The 17,454-nt window shown below is 36.9% G+C and overlaps 1 protein-coding gene across 1 annotated transcript in view; it reads left to right on the top strand.

The window, feature by feature from the left end:
• Positions 1 to 13,025: 13,025 nt before the first annotated feature.
• LOC145663792 (uncharacterized) overlaps positions 13,026 to 17,454 on the top strand; it is a 59,535-nt gene continuing 55,106 nt past the window's right edge. Inside the window, exon 1 of the mRNA XM_081729883.1 lies at positions 13,026 to 13,313. Coding sequence (XP_081586009.1) covers positions 13,135 to 13,313 — 179 coding nt within the window. The 5' untranslated portion in view covers positions 13,026 to 13,134. The remainder of the gene's footprint in view (positions 13,314 to 17,454) is intronic.

The raw sequence follows: 17,454 nt of genomic DNA on the forward strand, positions 1-17,454 counted from the left end.
TTCAAATTAATGGTTTTGATTTTTATTTATTTAACAATCTCCAGATACAGCTCAGAGGCCATTTTATACTGGATATCTAACAACAATAATAACAATAGAAATGATTTGGGAAGGTATCAGCCAGATCCTGTTTAGTAGGTACCATTCCGGCATTTGCCTGGTGGGACTAAGGAAATCCCTGGAAAAGCCCAGTCTGGATGGTCGGCAGCTAGGCTCGAACATACGACCTCCTGACTGCGAAGCGAACGCTCTACCACTTGAGCTACTTTGCTATTAAGTCTAGTTCATATAATTTATTAACAATATAATTTATAAAATTACCCTACCCACAGGTCTGGTGTTAGCACATGCGTCTTTGATGCACATGGTCCCAGGTTCTGTTCGCGGTGGAAGAGTTTTGGAATTTTGAACTGCATTACAGTTGCTTGGACTTCACCTGAAACTATCAGTCCACGTATGATTTACACTCGGTGCTGAAAAGGGACGCTACACTTCAACAAACAAACAAACAAACACATACAACTGAACAAAATGGCATACTTCAAAGTAGTATATCATCCGTTGTCTATAATACTTGGCAGTTTATATTTTTTATTATTATTATTATTATTATTATTGTACAGATTGTTTATTTATCTATGTACTGTGCAGACATGGAGTGGGTCGTGGGTCAACAGCATGTGACCCACTGTGACCCACCACCCACCATGACCCACTGCGACCCACCACCCACCATTACCCACTGCGACCTACCGACTCAGTATGATCTACCGACCCTCTCTGCTTACTGCATTGTAGACAGTATCTTCTGAAGACTGGTAAATTTGTGTCCGTTTTACTTTCAAGACCTTCATTTCCCTTCCTTTTCCATTTGTTTCTGTCTACTTACCTGAGGTGAGTATATCTAACCAAGTGAAAAAAAGAACTTCAGGCACTTTTGGATATTGATATTTTTAATTGTAATAATAGCAATAGGACTTATACTACTACTTGGCTTTCGAGGCCTGTGAGTTTTTAGAGGAGCTAACTACTGGAAAAAATACATTTTTGAATCACTGTAATATATAAATTATTATATAAAAAATTGAAAGTAACTATGTGTGCTGATCATCACGGTCAAATTGCAAAGTCAAATGAAATTACTTTTGGTATATAGTTAGGCCTTAATCCAAACTGGGATGTTATATTGCTTTCATTATAATACATAATATCCTAATTTTTGCGAGAAAAGAAAATAGTATCTCGCAAGCCGTTAAACTTACGGAGCTGAAATTAAGTGTATTAACTCTTTATTGAAAATAAACAAAATGTGTCCTAGCATTTTTTTAAATTCTCCTATATGGGGGGACGCACTTTCTATATATGGAAAATTGGTAGTGAGTTGGTTTGTAAAAATGATTGAAAACGATCGATATTATTTAAGAAAAATATCAGAAGCAAAAAATACAGTGCTTGTTTCATATACCCATTGCTTTCTACTATAATAATTGCTGAAGCTTATGTTTATTATATGGAGCGCTTACAGCACAGGACAATCAACCCATAAAGTTGTGAGAAAAATAGACATAAAATTTGTACTGTAAGCTTAATTACACGGAAATTTTATGTTTGGATTGGTCGCATAATTATATGGAAAATTTTACACTTTTTACCCCTTTACGTTGGTCTACTTATCTTGATTTGGAACTTTCAAATTTCATGCTTTTTTCCACTGAAAAGTATCGATAATTGAACAAGGAAATAATTATACTATGGTAATTTAATTGAAATTCATCGTAATTTGGCACATGGCAAACAGAAGTTTGGTAATTGAAGGGGAAGGAGGGAAATTCCCATTCACCTCTGAACACTTTCCAGGAACCTCAGTCCCTTTCTCTTTCTAGACGGGGGAGGGAACTTGGTATTGGCATCAAACCTTCATATGTAATTACAAAAATTAAATTTATAAACAAATAAGAAATCATCAGTTTATCAGGCTTTAATTGATAATTTATTCACAAGATTCCCTATCGAAGGCGTGGTAGATGAAGTTTTTGTTCTCCATGAGTCGACATTGCTAACTGACATGGTCGATATGGAAAAGATGCTGTATGGTGATAGAGAGATGATACTTCTTGCTGAGTATTTAAAAACTGACCAAGAAAAAATCGTTATCAGATTTAAGTCTAACAAGCAGATTGTCGAAGAGGAGTTGCAGAAATCGGGTAGAAGTATTATCAATTTCCACGAAAGAGTGCGAACGAGGATTTCCCCTTATGAATTTACAGATGACTGATATTAGAAATATACTAAATGCTCAAACATTGTCTAACTTGTTGTTCATCAATGTTAATGGCCCACCGCTAGACAAGCTCAAAGTACACGAGCTAGTTATTTCTTGGCTGAAGGATGGACATCATTCCGCTGCGGATGATTTACCACGAAAAAGTTACCAACAGGAAATAAACCCGATTTCAGATTTGTTTTAAGGTGGAAAATTACGAGTTATGGAAAATGTATACTTGTATTACTAATGGCTTATTTGTGTTATTCAACTTTGTACCAAATTTTTAGTAAGTATCTTCTTTGCTTTAGGTAAACTACTTTGAATAAATATTCATAATAATTGCAATTATGCATATTTGTAACTTAAATTTAACGTGGTGTTTTAGTGGTTACACAAATTACAATTATGAGCATACTTTACGGAGGTGCTCTCACATAGGGTACCCGAGCACCTTTATACGCTATGAAAAACTGATTTTTCAAGTCTTTTGTGAGAAAAATACTGTGAACTGAGAAACCATAACCTTTTTCATATTGTGCAGGGGTATTTTACTGCGAATAGAAGTTTCTTTTGGAATGCGTTCAGAAATTAAAACACTTGCAAGAATACTCTCTTAGTACAAGTATATTTTAGGCACACACTAATTTCCCCCCACCTCGGACTGTTTCAATTTCCTCACTGACAAACACTAGCATATTATATCGCCAAGGTCAGATCCACCGTTATTGTAACGAAGTGGTGCTTGAGCGATTGACTAGAAATTCAAACTCCGATTAGTGACAATTTCACAGTTTTGTTTTATTACAGTGTAAACTCTTTAGTCAGTACAGAAGAGGATGTGGATCGTGTTCAGAATTGATGACGATGGATTTTGGTGAGTCAGAGTAGGTCACAGTGGATGATAGTGGTTCATGGTGGGTGGTGGGTCACAGTGGGTCAGAGTGGGTTGTGGTGGGTGGTGGGTCATGGTGGGTCACAGTGGGCGGTGGGTCAGTGGGTCGTGGTCAAGTTTTCATTGACCCAGTTAATCAGTGGTGGAAATGGAATCCCAGAACTAGGAGGACGACTGTTGAAAGATACAGTCTGATCGGGCTACGTCACGGGAACACACAAACCAGGGACGTCTTTTCAGACTTCGCTTGAGGGGGGCAAGAACACCACCGACATACGACTTTCACGTTTTGTACTAGTATATTAGTAGACAATCGATTAAAGTATATGTATTCCTCAAACTCTTGGAGAGGGGGGGCAATTGCCCCCTCCTGCCCACCTAAATGACGCCCCTGACACAAACCCTGAGGGCGGGGCGCAAACAAACTGTATTAAATGCTTAATAGTTATCGAACAATTAACCCACGCACTACCAAGGCATTTTTTGTAACGCGGGCGTATTTTGTACCCACCTGTTAAGGTTAAGTATATCTCGCAAAAGAAACAAATGAGAATCACTGACAAAAAGCTACACTGAGTGAACAGTACATGGGGGCAAGACTAACAGTTATTTATTATACTTCTGTCTAGGAGTGATACTTCTAAATGTCACTCACATCTCCTACCAACAGGGGGGACACTTTGTACCCACCAACTTAAAATAGCAAACTTATGAGACAGACTAACGTTCTATTTCAACCACCGTAAGGTATACGCTTTAGCTAAACATGTTGGTGTTTTCTTACAATTTTAAAAAAGCGATTAGAAGGGTAATTACAAAAAATGTACCGTGGTGAGGGCAAAGTACCCACCTCCCTGTGGTAGTCCGAGGGTTAAGGTGTGATTTACGAACAAGTTAGTACTCTACACATTATTTAACCCTTTGGGGATCCCATGGTACAATTTGTACCATACGGGGTGTTTCATGGTACATTGCGTTATAACTCTCCTATTTGAGCTTTTTCGTCCGGTTTTTTTTTTTTTTTTTTTCAAGTCCAGAGGCATTGTAGAAGACATTACGTATGGTATCACACCTTCCTGCGTCGAGACATAGGAGGTGATGACGTCATAAGTCTAAAATTTATATTTTCGTGTAATACTTTTTGGGGGGGTTTATGTAAAGTATTTTTGGCGGGCTTATTTTTGCACGTAGAAGATTGAAATTTTGCACAAACATGCATTCCACCGAGTAGTATTTACCAGATTTTTTTTCAGATGTCTGCGTTAAAACAGGGGGGTATCCAGAGGGTCAAAAAGTTGAAAAAAGGGATATTTTTACCCAAAAATCCCGCCTTAGATACATGATAGAGACAAGTGAATGGTACCGCCTGAAAGGCAGTTCTATTCTGAAGAGAATGATGTGCGACACATGGCCCTAGGGTAATTAGGGAAGTGTCAGGGAATTTTTACCAAAATATGCTTCTGTATAGGGGAATTTTGGACATTTTCGGTATTATTTTTTCCTGGCTTATTTTTGCACGTAGAAGATTAAAATTGCGCACAAACATGCATTCCACCGAGTAGTATCTACCCGTTTTTTTTTCAGATTTCTGCGTTAAAACAGGGAGGTACAGAGGGGCTAAACGTAGAAAAAGGGAAATTTTATCAAAAAATCCCTTTCACGGGATTTTCCCGCCTTAGATACATGATGGGACAAATGAATGGTACCGCCTGAAAGGCAGTTCTATTCTGAAGAGAATGATGGGCGAAACATGACCCTAGGGTAATTAGGGATGTCTCAGGGAATGTTTAAAAATTTCCATCTGTATACGGGAATATGGGACATTGTCGGTTTTTTTTTTTTTTTTTGGCAGGCTTACTTTTGCACCTGGAAAATTGGAATTGTGCATAAACATTCAGCCCCCCGAGTAGTATTTACCAGATTTTTTCAGATCTCTGCGTTAAAACAGGGGGGCCCAGGGGGGCTAAAAGTTGAAAAAAGGATATTTAGACCCAAAAAAGCCCGTTTTTCCTCATTTTCCCGCCTTAAATACATGATGGAGACACGTGAGTCATACCGCCTGAAAGGTAGTTCTAAACTGAAGAGAATGACGGGCAAAACATGACCCTAGGGTAATTAGGGATGTCTCAGGAAGTTTTTTCCTGAGATCATGGTGTTTTACGGTAATTTAGGGCATGGTGGGAATTCCTGATAAAATTTCTCCCGCCCTTGGTATTAAAGATAGAAACATGAAATTTGGAACACACATTCAGTATACCAAGTACTATTTATAAGATTTTTTATATGGCTACGTTCACACAGGGCCGCTCCAGAGGGGCCCAAAGTGCGAGAAAAAAATTTTCCTCCGAAATTTTCCCTTTGACATCATTTTCCCCACTCCTGGTATATGGTATGAGCATGCAAGTGGTATCATTTGAAAGCCAGCTCCATTCTGAAGAGAATGAGGTATGAACCATGATCCTAGGATAAATAGTGACGATGCAGTAGCTGCTTGACTGAAAGTCTAAAAAAATAGCCAAAAAAAAAAAAACAGGTGCCGGAAAGGGTTAAACAAGTAAATTTCAAAGGAATTGCTTTGAATTGCAACGAAAGTAAACTAAAAGTGCTATCAAACACTATGTAAACCAAGGATGTTATAAAATAAAGGATATGCCCATATGTACCTTCATCCAAATTACTCCATAAAGCGAAAATAAAAAGAGAGAGAGAGCATCTTCACGTCTGATTGGCTACTCTCGTTTCCGCCATGAATGTTGGTTCAAAACATAGCGATCTTATTGAGCGGAGCGGTCGGAGTGGGCGTGGGGAAATTGTGACGTAGTATGGCTTCATGATTTTGTTGTGTAGGCAGATCCTCTATTTTATAACATCTTTGATGTAAAGAAACCACTAACAACGGTGCAAATGAAAGTTTTTTACCTCCAGCTTCGATGAGCGGATATTTTTATTATTATTATTATTATTATTATTATTATTATTATTATTATTATTATTATTATTATTATTATTATTATTATTATTATTATTAATGTGAAGTATTATTCTCTTGCTATTCCGACATTCTTTTTAAATATAACTAAAATAACTAGCCATTATCGACATTTTGTACAGTTATTTCATTTTTTAGAGTAAGTATTCGATGTATGATCTTAACCTGATTCATTCTTTTTTTCGCCATCTTAACCTTTTTGTTGAGAAACAGCGTCCTTACGTTATAGAAACGAAACGAAGCAGAAAATAAAACATAAAATAATGTCCTTCCAGTGTCCACATCTTTCTGTGATTCTAATATTTTTCAGTACCGGTTCGTGGTCTGTAGAATCAGCGGTTGCAATGTTGCAATATCAAAGGTGTGTAGGTACGCGCAAGTGTTCTCCTCCCCAGCATTCTTGTGTCTTATCCAAAAAATATTAAGGAAATATGAAGAAGAAAGTCCTTTTAAGCTCCATTTGTATATTTATTGATTTAATATATGTTATTTTCTTTTTTCTAACAACCACTATCAATGTACGTTTATACACTATTTATATACAAACCTTCTACGTTCATGTTATTGAACAAGAGATAAATCGAATATATAGCATGTGCTGTAAACCATGAATCCAAAAAGAAGAAAAAAAGCAAGACAATTGCATATATTAATGCACGCAGTTAAACAAAATTATTTAATTAAGTAAACTATGCATTATTTTAAGATGGAAGGTCTTTCTTCGTTTTTTCCGAGCTTCAAATTTTTCTATGACTTCATTGATATCTGAAATGCTGCTCGCCAAGTTTTTCTGAATAGAAAGCATCGCTACTGCAAATATTTTCCGCTTTATTTTCTTTAGGGTACAGAAACACCTCTCTCCTCCGACAATATGCATCTTGTTAACATTTCTTTGTATGATATAAGGGACAAAAAGTTCATTTTCAGTAACTACCTATTTTTGTCTGCTGTTCTACTATAAAGAAGCATGAAATATAAGATTTTTTCCTTCGAAAATGAAAAAAGAATAATATTAACATTCCAGCAATTTAGGCTAAAGTAGACAGATGAGTATTGAAAGTGAATGATTTAAGATTATTTTTTTATGCTCTCCGCCGGACATCGAACATGGGAAATCATGTGCACGAAAGACACAGAGCTAGGAATTAGACCAGTGGTAAGACATTTTCTGCTTCGAGACTCGATCGCCTCCCTTCTCGTAGAATAGTTATTTTTTATTTTGAAAATAAAACCTATAACAAGAATTTTCAGAAATAATAAACACTTCTGACCAGAGTATATACACTTGTTTATTAAAAACTAAATTCCAGTGTAACAGTTTCAACAACGTAACGTTGTCTTCATCAGACACTAACTCCGGAGTCAAACTCCGTCCTTGACAACAATGGACATTCAATGCTTCGGAGGGAAGTCGGAAGTGTTAGCAATTGGCAGCTCCATGTTGTTTTGAGTTCTGAATAACATATGATGCGATGTATTTCGACAAAGTATATTTCACTTTTTCTTAACTTACAAGCGTGAAAGAAAACATTGCAGCATGCGTGTTCCCGAGAACGAGAGCCCGTGCTGCTGACGTTCTTAACACTTTCGACATCACGCTAAAGGATTCCGTGTTCACTGCTATCAACTCTTATCGCTTGAATACTTTGGACCAATCATAAATCAGAACATATCTCAAAATTCAATTGATGGCATGTCTGGGATTTCACCCTGCAGGAAATACTCTATACACCCATTAAACATTAATGAAATATGAATTTTTTGAATTGTCTATACGTGGCTTCCTTTATGCTGACCTAAGGACCATCATCCACAGTTTTTCAAATTCGAAATAGGACCTCTTGAAATTTGGCTTTTTCGCGACTTTGGACAGCCCTAGCTCTGAAACTATGCACTTTTCCCCATAAGTCCATAGGAACTTTTTCTCTTATTTTGATGTAAAGAATCACCTCTTAAAGTTTGTCGGTATAGTTCATTAACGCTCTTTATTTATATATATAATGAAACAGTTGTTAACAGAAGCAATAAAAATATAACAGGCACACATAGTACCAGGAACTGTGTTGAAAAAAATAAATATGCTTAAAAAAGACAGTTCGGTATGAAACAGATGAGACTGCTTTTTTTAAAAAAAATCAATTCATCTTATAGAGATAAAGTGGGTAATGGCAAGGGCAGTTGATGATTTAATATCCCGGCATTCGGCTGGTGGGATTGAGGGCGGACATTGGTTCATTTTCTGTTCAGCTCATCTTCTCTGTTTTCATTCTACTTTATTTAACTTCTTCTGCATTGCTCGCAACAGCGAGCAAAGGTTCCGTCAAATCAATATCTGATTCGCAGGCCATACTTCTTCAGAATTGTAGGGCTCATTATTTCTTATTCCGAACGCCTGCGAAACGAATATTTCCACACGTTGTTTTCTATTCCCATTACCTACTACTACACCAAATTTGGTGTAATTATCTCTGAGTGACATCGCGCCCTTCCCTCGTCAGAAAAAGAAGAAGTCTCGTCGAAACCGTTTAACACATTAAAATTACTTCTTAAAGTGATTGCTAAATATTAACTTTCATTTTTTGAACGTATTTTATTGTAATACATAAAACTTCAAACTATTATATTGTGACAATTGCAGTCAACAGACCCTTTAGATCAGGGATGCAAATATGCAACAAAAATTTTACTAGCCCAAGAAAAAAGCTACTAACCCACATTACACAATAGGAATCATTTACTTACCTTCGATATGATATTAAATACTAGCCCGCACCGATGAACCACTCGCCCCGGTTATTTGCATCTCTGCTTTAGATGTTGAACAATGAGGAATAACATTGTTTAATTGTATTAAGTCCAACAAAGGAGTATTTTTCCCGGCCTATGTTTAGCAGAAGGGGTCCAGCTGTTTTCTCTAAAAAATGATACAATTTTGGTAATTTCTGTTCACATTCGGTTAGTTTAGGGTAGGCTTGGTTAGTTTAAGTTAGGTTAGGCTAGTTTAGGGTACGTTAAGTTAGTTTAGGTTATGTTATATTAGTGTAGGAGTCCCGCATAATTTTCCAAAAAAATGATACAATTTCGCTTATTTCTACTAATATTACGTTAGTTTAGGTTAGTTCAGGTTAGCTTACGTTAGTTTATGTCAGGTTAGGTTAGATTTGGTTACGTTATGTTACGTCTAAGTACTTGCATCATTCATTTCTCCTGTAAATTTTTTGTTTTTTACGAGCTTTTGGACCCCTTGTACTAAACACACTCCTTTTTCCCAAACTATAAAATGGGTTTGGGAGACTTCAAACGGTTGTTTAGTAAAACTTTTGTAGGTTTAACGTTTTGCAAAGATATAGCATTTAAAAACTAACGACAATAGTATGGCTTTAGGATTTCACAATGGTATTATCCGTTCACTCTAGGATGGAAAATTGTTTACAAACAACGTAGTGCAAGCGTCAAAACCTTACTTCTCACCCATACATGGTTAATTCATGGTTGCCAGGCACATAAATCGCCGATCCGAATATACCTACTTCTGCACAGTCATGGACCAATTACTATTACTACATAAATTGCTGCTTTTGAGATAACTAAGACATTTAACGTTATGACAAATCTATTTAGTTATTATGTAATACAATCTTAGTGTTCTTGTTCTGAAGTGTGCGAAAACCTTGTACGCCTGGCAATATTGGGAGGTTGCAGTTTGTGTTGTAAACAATAAACAGAGAGAGCGAATACTGTTAGGTTCGGTAGACAGCGTTGTTTTCCTGATAAGGAGACAGAAACGTATTGTACTGATTGTAAACAGGGGCTGGGAATTTCGATGCGAGAGTGTATAGGTGAAAATATTCTCGCCACATATTGCCTGTTGGTGAAGGTTTGCAATGTTGCAAACTGCCAAGTCTAGAATTTCATACTAATTGAACAAGCTTTAAGAAGGATTAGTATGATGCAATAATTATAATTACTAACAACATAGACTTAAAGTATTAGGACATATAGCATACTGCTGTAAGAAGAATATAATACACATTGAATTACGTGTTCAAAGTACAGTATAAAGCGAATTTTAACATGTAAACATTTTAAAGCAGTACACATTTGCCCTGTTTGAGTGCCCTTACCAGACACTGTCCAACACAAGAAAAGGCATTAAAATAGGTAGATCGAGCATGGGCATGAACCCGGCTCTGGCTGGTCTTCCTTTTAAGGTTTTCCTCAGTCCCACGAGGTGAATGCCTCGATGGTAACTTCTGTAAGGCCAGAATTGGGCCAAACACTGACGCTCCGAAATTGGAGGGAGATATATTCCGCCAGAATATTATGTTGCCACCACTTCCGATATCCTTTTTTTTGTTTGTTTGTTTGTTTGTTTTCTGGATCTTTAAATTCGTTATGAAGTAAATGTAGAAGTGCTTCTTTCATTCTCTTTCTTTCTTTCTTTCTTCTCATCTTGGTCATCCTCGCTCTCTTTTGCCCACGGGCCGCGGTGGCTCAGTGGTAGAGCGTTTATCTCTGGTGCTTGGGGTCCCGGGTTCGATCCCAGCTCACGCCAAGTGAACGTTGTGGTGGACAAACACCGTGTGCGTGGGTTTTCTCGGGGTTCTCCCGTTTCCTCCCACTTTCTTCATTCCACCATTTTTCATTCACCACTCATCATCACCGTCTCCTTTAGCATAACCGGCATAACTGTGGGACGTAAAACTCAAAGATTTCATTTCATTTCATTGCCTCTTTGGATTCTCGGGCCAGCTGGCATCCTCGTTCTTCGCACGAGAAGAATAAAGCTAATGCCTATATATATATATATATATATATATATATAGGCATTAGCTTTATATATATACTATGTTTTGTTTTGTACTAATATATTAGTATACAATTGATTGAAGTTTATGTGTTCCTCAAACTCTTGGGGGGGGCAATTGCCCTCTCCAGCCCCTAAATGACGCCCTTGTATATATATATATATATATATATATATATATATATATATATATATATATATATATATATATATATATATATATATCAAAAACTACTTCATATATCAAAAACTATATATATCAAAAACTAAAAACAGTTGAATTGCTTAAATCATAGGCACCATGGTTTCACTATTCAATTTTTGTATAAATTATGACCATTTCGACTTTGTACACAAATAGATCTGGATAAAATCTATTTGTGTGTAAAATTTGGTTGCTCTAAGCGACTATTTTCTATGCGAAAATGTAGTGAAAGTGACAAACATATATTACGTTAATATATACAAAAGAACATGTGTATTTGTGTGTGCGCGAGTCGTGCTTTCTAGTAACAACCTAGCACAGGTTGGTTCTTGCTTTTTGGACTAGTATTTACAACGTTTGTCCGGACGTTATTCCCCTTAACGATATAGCCCTCCTAAACTCAATCTGCATCAAACCCATTTAGGAACGCAACTGCTTCCTGAATAAATAATTTTAAAAAGCTAGCAGTCAATGATGATAACAGTTTTAATGTGTTATGAGCATGGCCGCTTGCAGTAGGGGGTTAGGAGGGGAATTTGCCCCCTCTGGATTCCTGAGAGGTGTTTCGCTCTAGAAACTACGTGCCAAGTCATACTAATTTGCTTACTCTATACTATAGTACTCAATATGTATATTAAGTAGCAAATGAGTATAATTTATTTATCTACTATACTTAATAAGGATATGTGCGTAAACAACTGCTGTTTTTATATAATGTATTATATGCAAGCGTACATCAAAGTGTGTGTATTCACAAGTGCTCTTACGTGTTGATCATTTGCCCCCTTCCTGAAATCGGCCTTTTGCCTTCCCTCCTTGGAAAATATCCTGCGGGCGTCACTGCTTGTGGGGCAGCGTTTTTCGTGTATACCGAAAATAATACTTTTTTTATTATTCACCTCATTAAAATCTATGGGAGACAGTCGAGGGGGGCGATAAGGCCACCTTGCTACCTCTAGTATCGTCAGTGTTATGGGGCGTTTACACTTGGTCGATTTAGTCGCACGGCCAAATCGACTCGTTGCATTGCGACTAAATCGAAGCAACTAGGCCGAATCAGATCGATGGATGTGTTCAATTGTTTCAACCGAAATTGAATGCTGCTTGTCGATTCGCTCTCCTCTGGTCGATTCGAAATCGACTGGCAATTTTAAAGATGTCAAAGCAAGCAGTAATTGGTACAATTTGCGGTGTTATAGCAGAAGAAAATAGAACGTCTTTCAATTCAGTTGCCAGTCGATTAGTCACCTTCGATCAACAAGCGATTAAATTGAAGTCCTGTTTGCACGGTCGATTAAGTTGAAAGTGACGTCAATTCAACTGAATCGAACGCAAATCGACTAAGTGTAAACGCCCCATTAGGAGTACATTTTTTCAACATTAGGTGCCTTATGCAGGGATATTCTGACGTGTGACTAGTGACATACTAAAGAGATCGACTAACGTGTTTCCTGCAGTAGTCAGACCTTTAGTACGACGCTAACCATACGTCAAAACGACTCTGCATAATCTAGTCGATTTAGTCGTGCGACTAAATCGACTAAGTGTAAACGCCTCATAAGGCCCAAAAGATCTACATAAATAATAAATTTTATAAAATAGAATAGCATAGTAATGGAAACTATTTTTAATGTTTAATGGAGTACAGTAATTACAAAACATTCATAAGTCTTTTATCATATAGTCTATAACTTTCGTACAAAAAAATGTAGGTACAACATACGACATTTTGAACATGATAATGATTCAGGTGTAATTTAGACTATAAAGAATGCTCAGAGGAGATTTCAGGAACGATTAGAGAAGTTTCTTTCGCAGTGAAGTTTTATGATTCTTCCTGGAATGAAGTAAAACAGAAGAAGAAAAATGAGGAGACCCTAATGTATGAGACTCTAGGGTTTTAAACGTAACTGTTTGCAATCTCCAGAGATTTTTTGTGTTACTGGTGGACCAGTGAATTCTTCAAATAGTAACAATGTACCGCTATGATCCAGAAGCTGGTCGACCACTCGAAGCTTATATAGATTATGAGAAATGGGAACAGTGGTTAGAAATCATCGGACACATATTCAGCGCAACCACTGTTTCGTACTTCACTGATCTGTTATTTTATAGACCCTATGCAGTGACCATTATTTTCGTCAATCACCAAAGGTTCGTAACATGGTTGCAATTTTATATGTGTAATAGTGCAAGGCAAAACTCTTAATTTTGTTTCTACTGTACGACCTGCTATTAATCCCAGTTGTCAAAATGTTGGGATTATTTAATTACAGTAGTTCAACATTTAACAGGATTCATAGTTACCGATATGCAAATTAAGAATCTGGGTGCTAATGCTGGGAAATTTTACGAGTATAATTTACTAGTTCACAAAGGAAGAATAATACCTAAGGGGATGCATCTTTAGTTTTGAATAAGCGTTTATTACGTAATCTCAAATGCTCAGATATCAAGAATGAGAACTGGGTTCACATGAGTGTAATGGTGAGGATTATTTATATTTAAAACGCATATATACCATTATCAACAATTGTTGATCCATTGCTGGATTAGGGTCTTTCCAATTCTTTTAGACAAGCATCTATTTTGGATAATTCGTTTCCAAAATATTCACAGTGTTAGTGATGAGCGCAAGAGTCGCTGTTTTTGCAAGAGTCTTGCATGCAAGACCAAGACCAAGACCAAAGGATGCAAGACCAAGACCAAGACTCTTGCGCAAGAGTCTTGCACAAACCGGCACTATTTGAATTTTTTTTTTTTTATAGAATGAAAAAAAGGGGGAAAGATCATAACATCTTTTACTTGGATTTCTTGGCTTCAGTAAAAATGCTACTGAAGTGAATGGGTTTCCAGTAGTTTATGCAATCCGTGTGAGTTGATCTGCCCCTGTAGCATATAGCTGCAGTATGTCGTTTTCTGAATTGGTTGTTCGCGTCTTCTGTAGATATTGCTTGTTTTCAAGCCTCACAGGTGTGAATTTTCTCGGCGTTTTTCCGTTTCCTCCTGCTTTCTTCATTCCACCATTTCAGTCATTTCTCATCATCACCGTCTCCTTTAGCCTTGGTGCATAATCGTGGGACGTTAAACTAGATACTTCATTTCATTTCAATGCATATTAGTGGTGTTCTTCTTCCAAAACTAAAGAGAAATGTAGTATTGAACACCGGTAATTTCGTACACCATAGGTGTCGACTACATGGGTATGGCCTTGGCTCTGAGACTTAAGAATCCGTTGAAAATATTTAATGTGTGCTCATAAAATTAATATCGAAATAACATTTTCATGACATTGACAGAAACTTAGTGCATATGACCGCAAGTTTTATTTCATGGGCGGATGCTTATACGTTGAATAATTGTTTATCAATATAACTTTTAGCCTCTTTAGGTATACGGCACATCGAGAATTGAGCGATATAACATTATGCTACAACAATAAATCTATATTATAGAATTGAAAATGACTATGTTTGTGACTGCTAATCTCGATCAAATTTCCAATGTAGGTGAGGTTTGGGCCTGGAATGTTTTCATAATTTCATTTTGACGGTAAAAATTAGGGAAGGGGAAAGGGGGAGTTATAAAATAATAAATAAAACTTAATAACTCTTGAACTAAACGACCAATCTCGATCAAATTTTTGTGGTCGCCGGCTCATTTAATTAAAAGAATTTTGAAGAGATATTCAAAATTAAATGATCCGGGGACCCACAAACCCTCACAACAAGTGAAAATTTCACTGTTGTTGGCCAAGGCAGCTAACAGCAGGAATACGCTTCCTCGTTACTTACTTAAAACGTAGGTAAAACACATGTAAGAAAAGCTACAACTAATGGCATGCGACTTAATCAGGTGGATGAACGAAAACAATCGAATATAAACAACAATTTTTATTAGGCTGAGGGCCTCAATATTTAAGTACAAAATTTAAAATCTATATATATAAAAGAGAACGCACAAATCCTTTGTTACCTCATCACGCTAATACGGCTGAACCAATTTCTTTTATTTTTGGGGGGTTATTAGGATTTGGACCCTAGATGGTTTTTATCATATCACTTTAATTTTTAATTACCAGTGTCTTGAGATAATTGACCATTCAAGTGTCCATAACGTACAAATCCTTTGTTAGTTCATCATAGGTAAAAATAAACGTATTTATATGCAACCCGCATGACCGTGTCACTCGGCGGGTTAACATAAATGACAGGCGATATAATGTTAACATTTACTGCAATCTACTATGGTTTTTATCATATCACTTGAAAGCGAAAACTTCCGGGGTGACCGCAGCGAAGCGGGGCGGGTTAACATAAATGACAGGCGATATAATGTTAACATTTAATGCAATCTTCTATGGTTTTTATCATATCACTTGAAAGCGAAAAAGTAAAAATTATCTAAGTAACAAAGTTTATTGCGTTCCGGGGTGACCGCAGCGAAGCGGGGTGAACGCTGCTAGTATTTTATATTGCGGAAGTATATAACTAAATATTTGTCCACTGTTCAGATAAACTGAGATACTTATGCAATTTATTCTTCCGTGTAGCACGTCCTATTCTTCCTTCTTGATTAGGAGCTCACTACTTGCTCCAGCCTGCACCAGCACCCGTCGAGTTCGAAGTGGACGAGCCTCTCACGCTGCTTTCCGAGTATATCCGCTTCGCAGGCTCGCCGACTGGACAGCAGTGTTGCTAACCCTTTGGGTGACGTCACCAGCAGAGTTCTGTGGTAGGGGACTACCACATTTTCAACATAGATGAAGTTCAGGCCTGGAACGGCTTTATCACTTTACTTTGATGGTGCAGCTTAGGGGAGGGGAAGAAGGACATAAATAAAAGATAAAAATAAAAATTTAAGTGACTGTCTTTGTGACTTCATCACTCTTGAACCAGACGATAGATATAAATCAAAGTTTCAACATAGATGAGGTTCAGACTTGAGATGGTTTTTATCATATCACTTTGACGCTAGAACTTAGGGGAGGGGGAATGGAAAATGTACAAAAATAAAATTTAATTACTCTTGAAGCGCCCAACTGATTTCGATCATATTTTCAACATTGATGAGTTCGGACCTGAGATGGTTTCTGTCATATCACTTTGACGATGCAGCTTAGGGGAGGGGGAGCTGAGAGATATTTAAAAAATGATTGAAAATGACCGTTATTAAAGTGTCATCTATAGTTTTGGGGGTCGCTGAGATAATCAGTGACACTTCCGATGCTGTTTAAATCCAAATTCAGATACCGTAGCTTGGCGGAGGGTGGAGTGGGGGGAAGATATGCAAAAATGATTGAAAATGACGAATGTTAGTGTCGAATCCATTGTTTTCGAGGTCATTGAGTTGAATACTGACACTTCCGATACCGTTTATGACCAAATTTAGACCCGTAAATTGGGGGAGGGGGAGATACAAAAAATGATCAAAAATGACCAAATATTAGTATCGAATTCATAAGTTTCGGCGTCGCTAAGGTGAACAGTGATACTTCCGATCCCGTTTAAAAGCAAATTCAGCATCGCAACTTGGGGAGGGGGAGGAAGGAGATACATAAAAATTATTGAAAATGACCATTATCAATGTCGAACTGATGGTTTTCGAGATCATTGAGATAAACAGTGATACTTCCGATGGCTTACCTCGCAACATGAAAAAGGAGGAAACATATAAATTTATTAAAAATGACCGATATTAGTGCCGAATCCACAGTTTTCGGGGTCTATAAGACGAACAATGACACTTCTGATGTTGTTTAAATCCAAATTAAGACCCGCAACTTGGGGAGGAGGAGGGGAGGGAAATATAAAAATCATCGAAAATGACCGATATCAGAGAGCGTTTTACTAATAATTTCAAAGTGACTGACTAACGAAATATATTATTTAAAAAAAAAATTAACCCAACAAAGTGGGTAATTGATGCTAGTAATCTATATTCACAAGTGAGACTTCAAATAACTTAGAGTTTGATGCCGTTATTCTGCATTTCCAATATAGGTCAAAAGTACTTATATAAATTGAGTTTAAACAAAAGACATAGACAGTTTAATCGTTTCCAGTTCTTACTCAAATTACTCTGAAATATGAAAAGGTTTGACTATAATAATTATTTTAATTTTTCTCTCTTTTTTGGTGAAAATTGCTAAACATATCATCATCATCATCATCATCATCATCATCATCATCATAGCTATTCTGCCATTATTGGCAGGTTACGTGCTGCGTCTGAGAAGCTTCGAAGTACGGTGGTCCTCAAGTAATCTGTTCGTCTTTGACGTAGTAATTTTCTG

This window comes from Thermobia domestica, chromosome 11, assembly GCF_964235325.1.
Source record: "Thermobia domestica chromosome 11, izTheDome1.hap1.1, whole genome shotgun sequence".
Lineage (NCBI taxonomy): Eukaryota > Metazoa > Arthropoda > Insecta > Zygentoma > Lepismatidae > Thermobia > Thermobia domestica.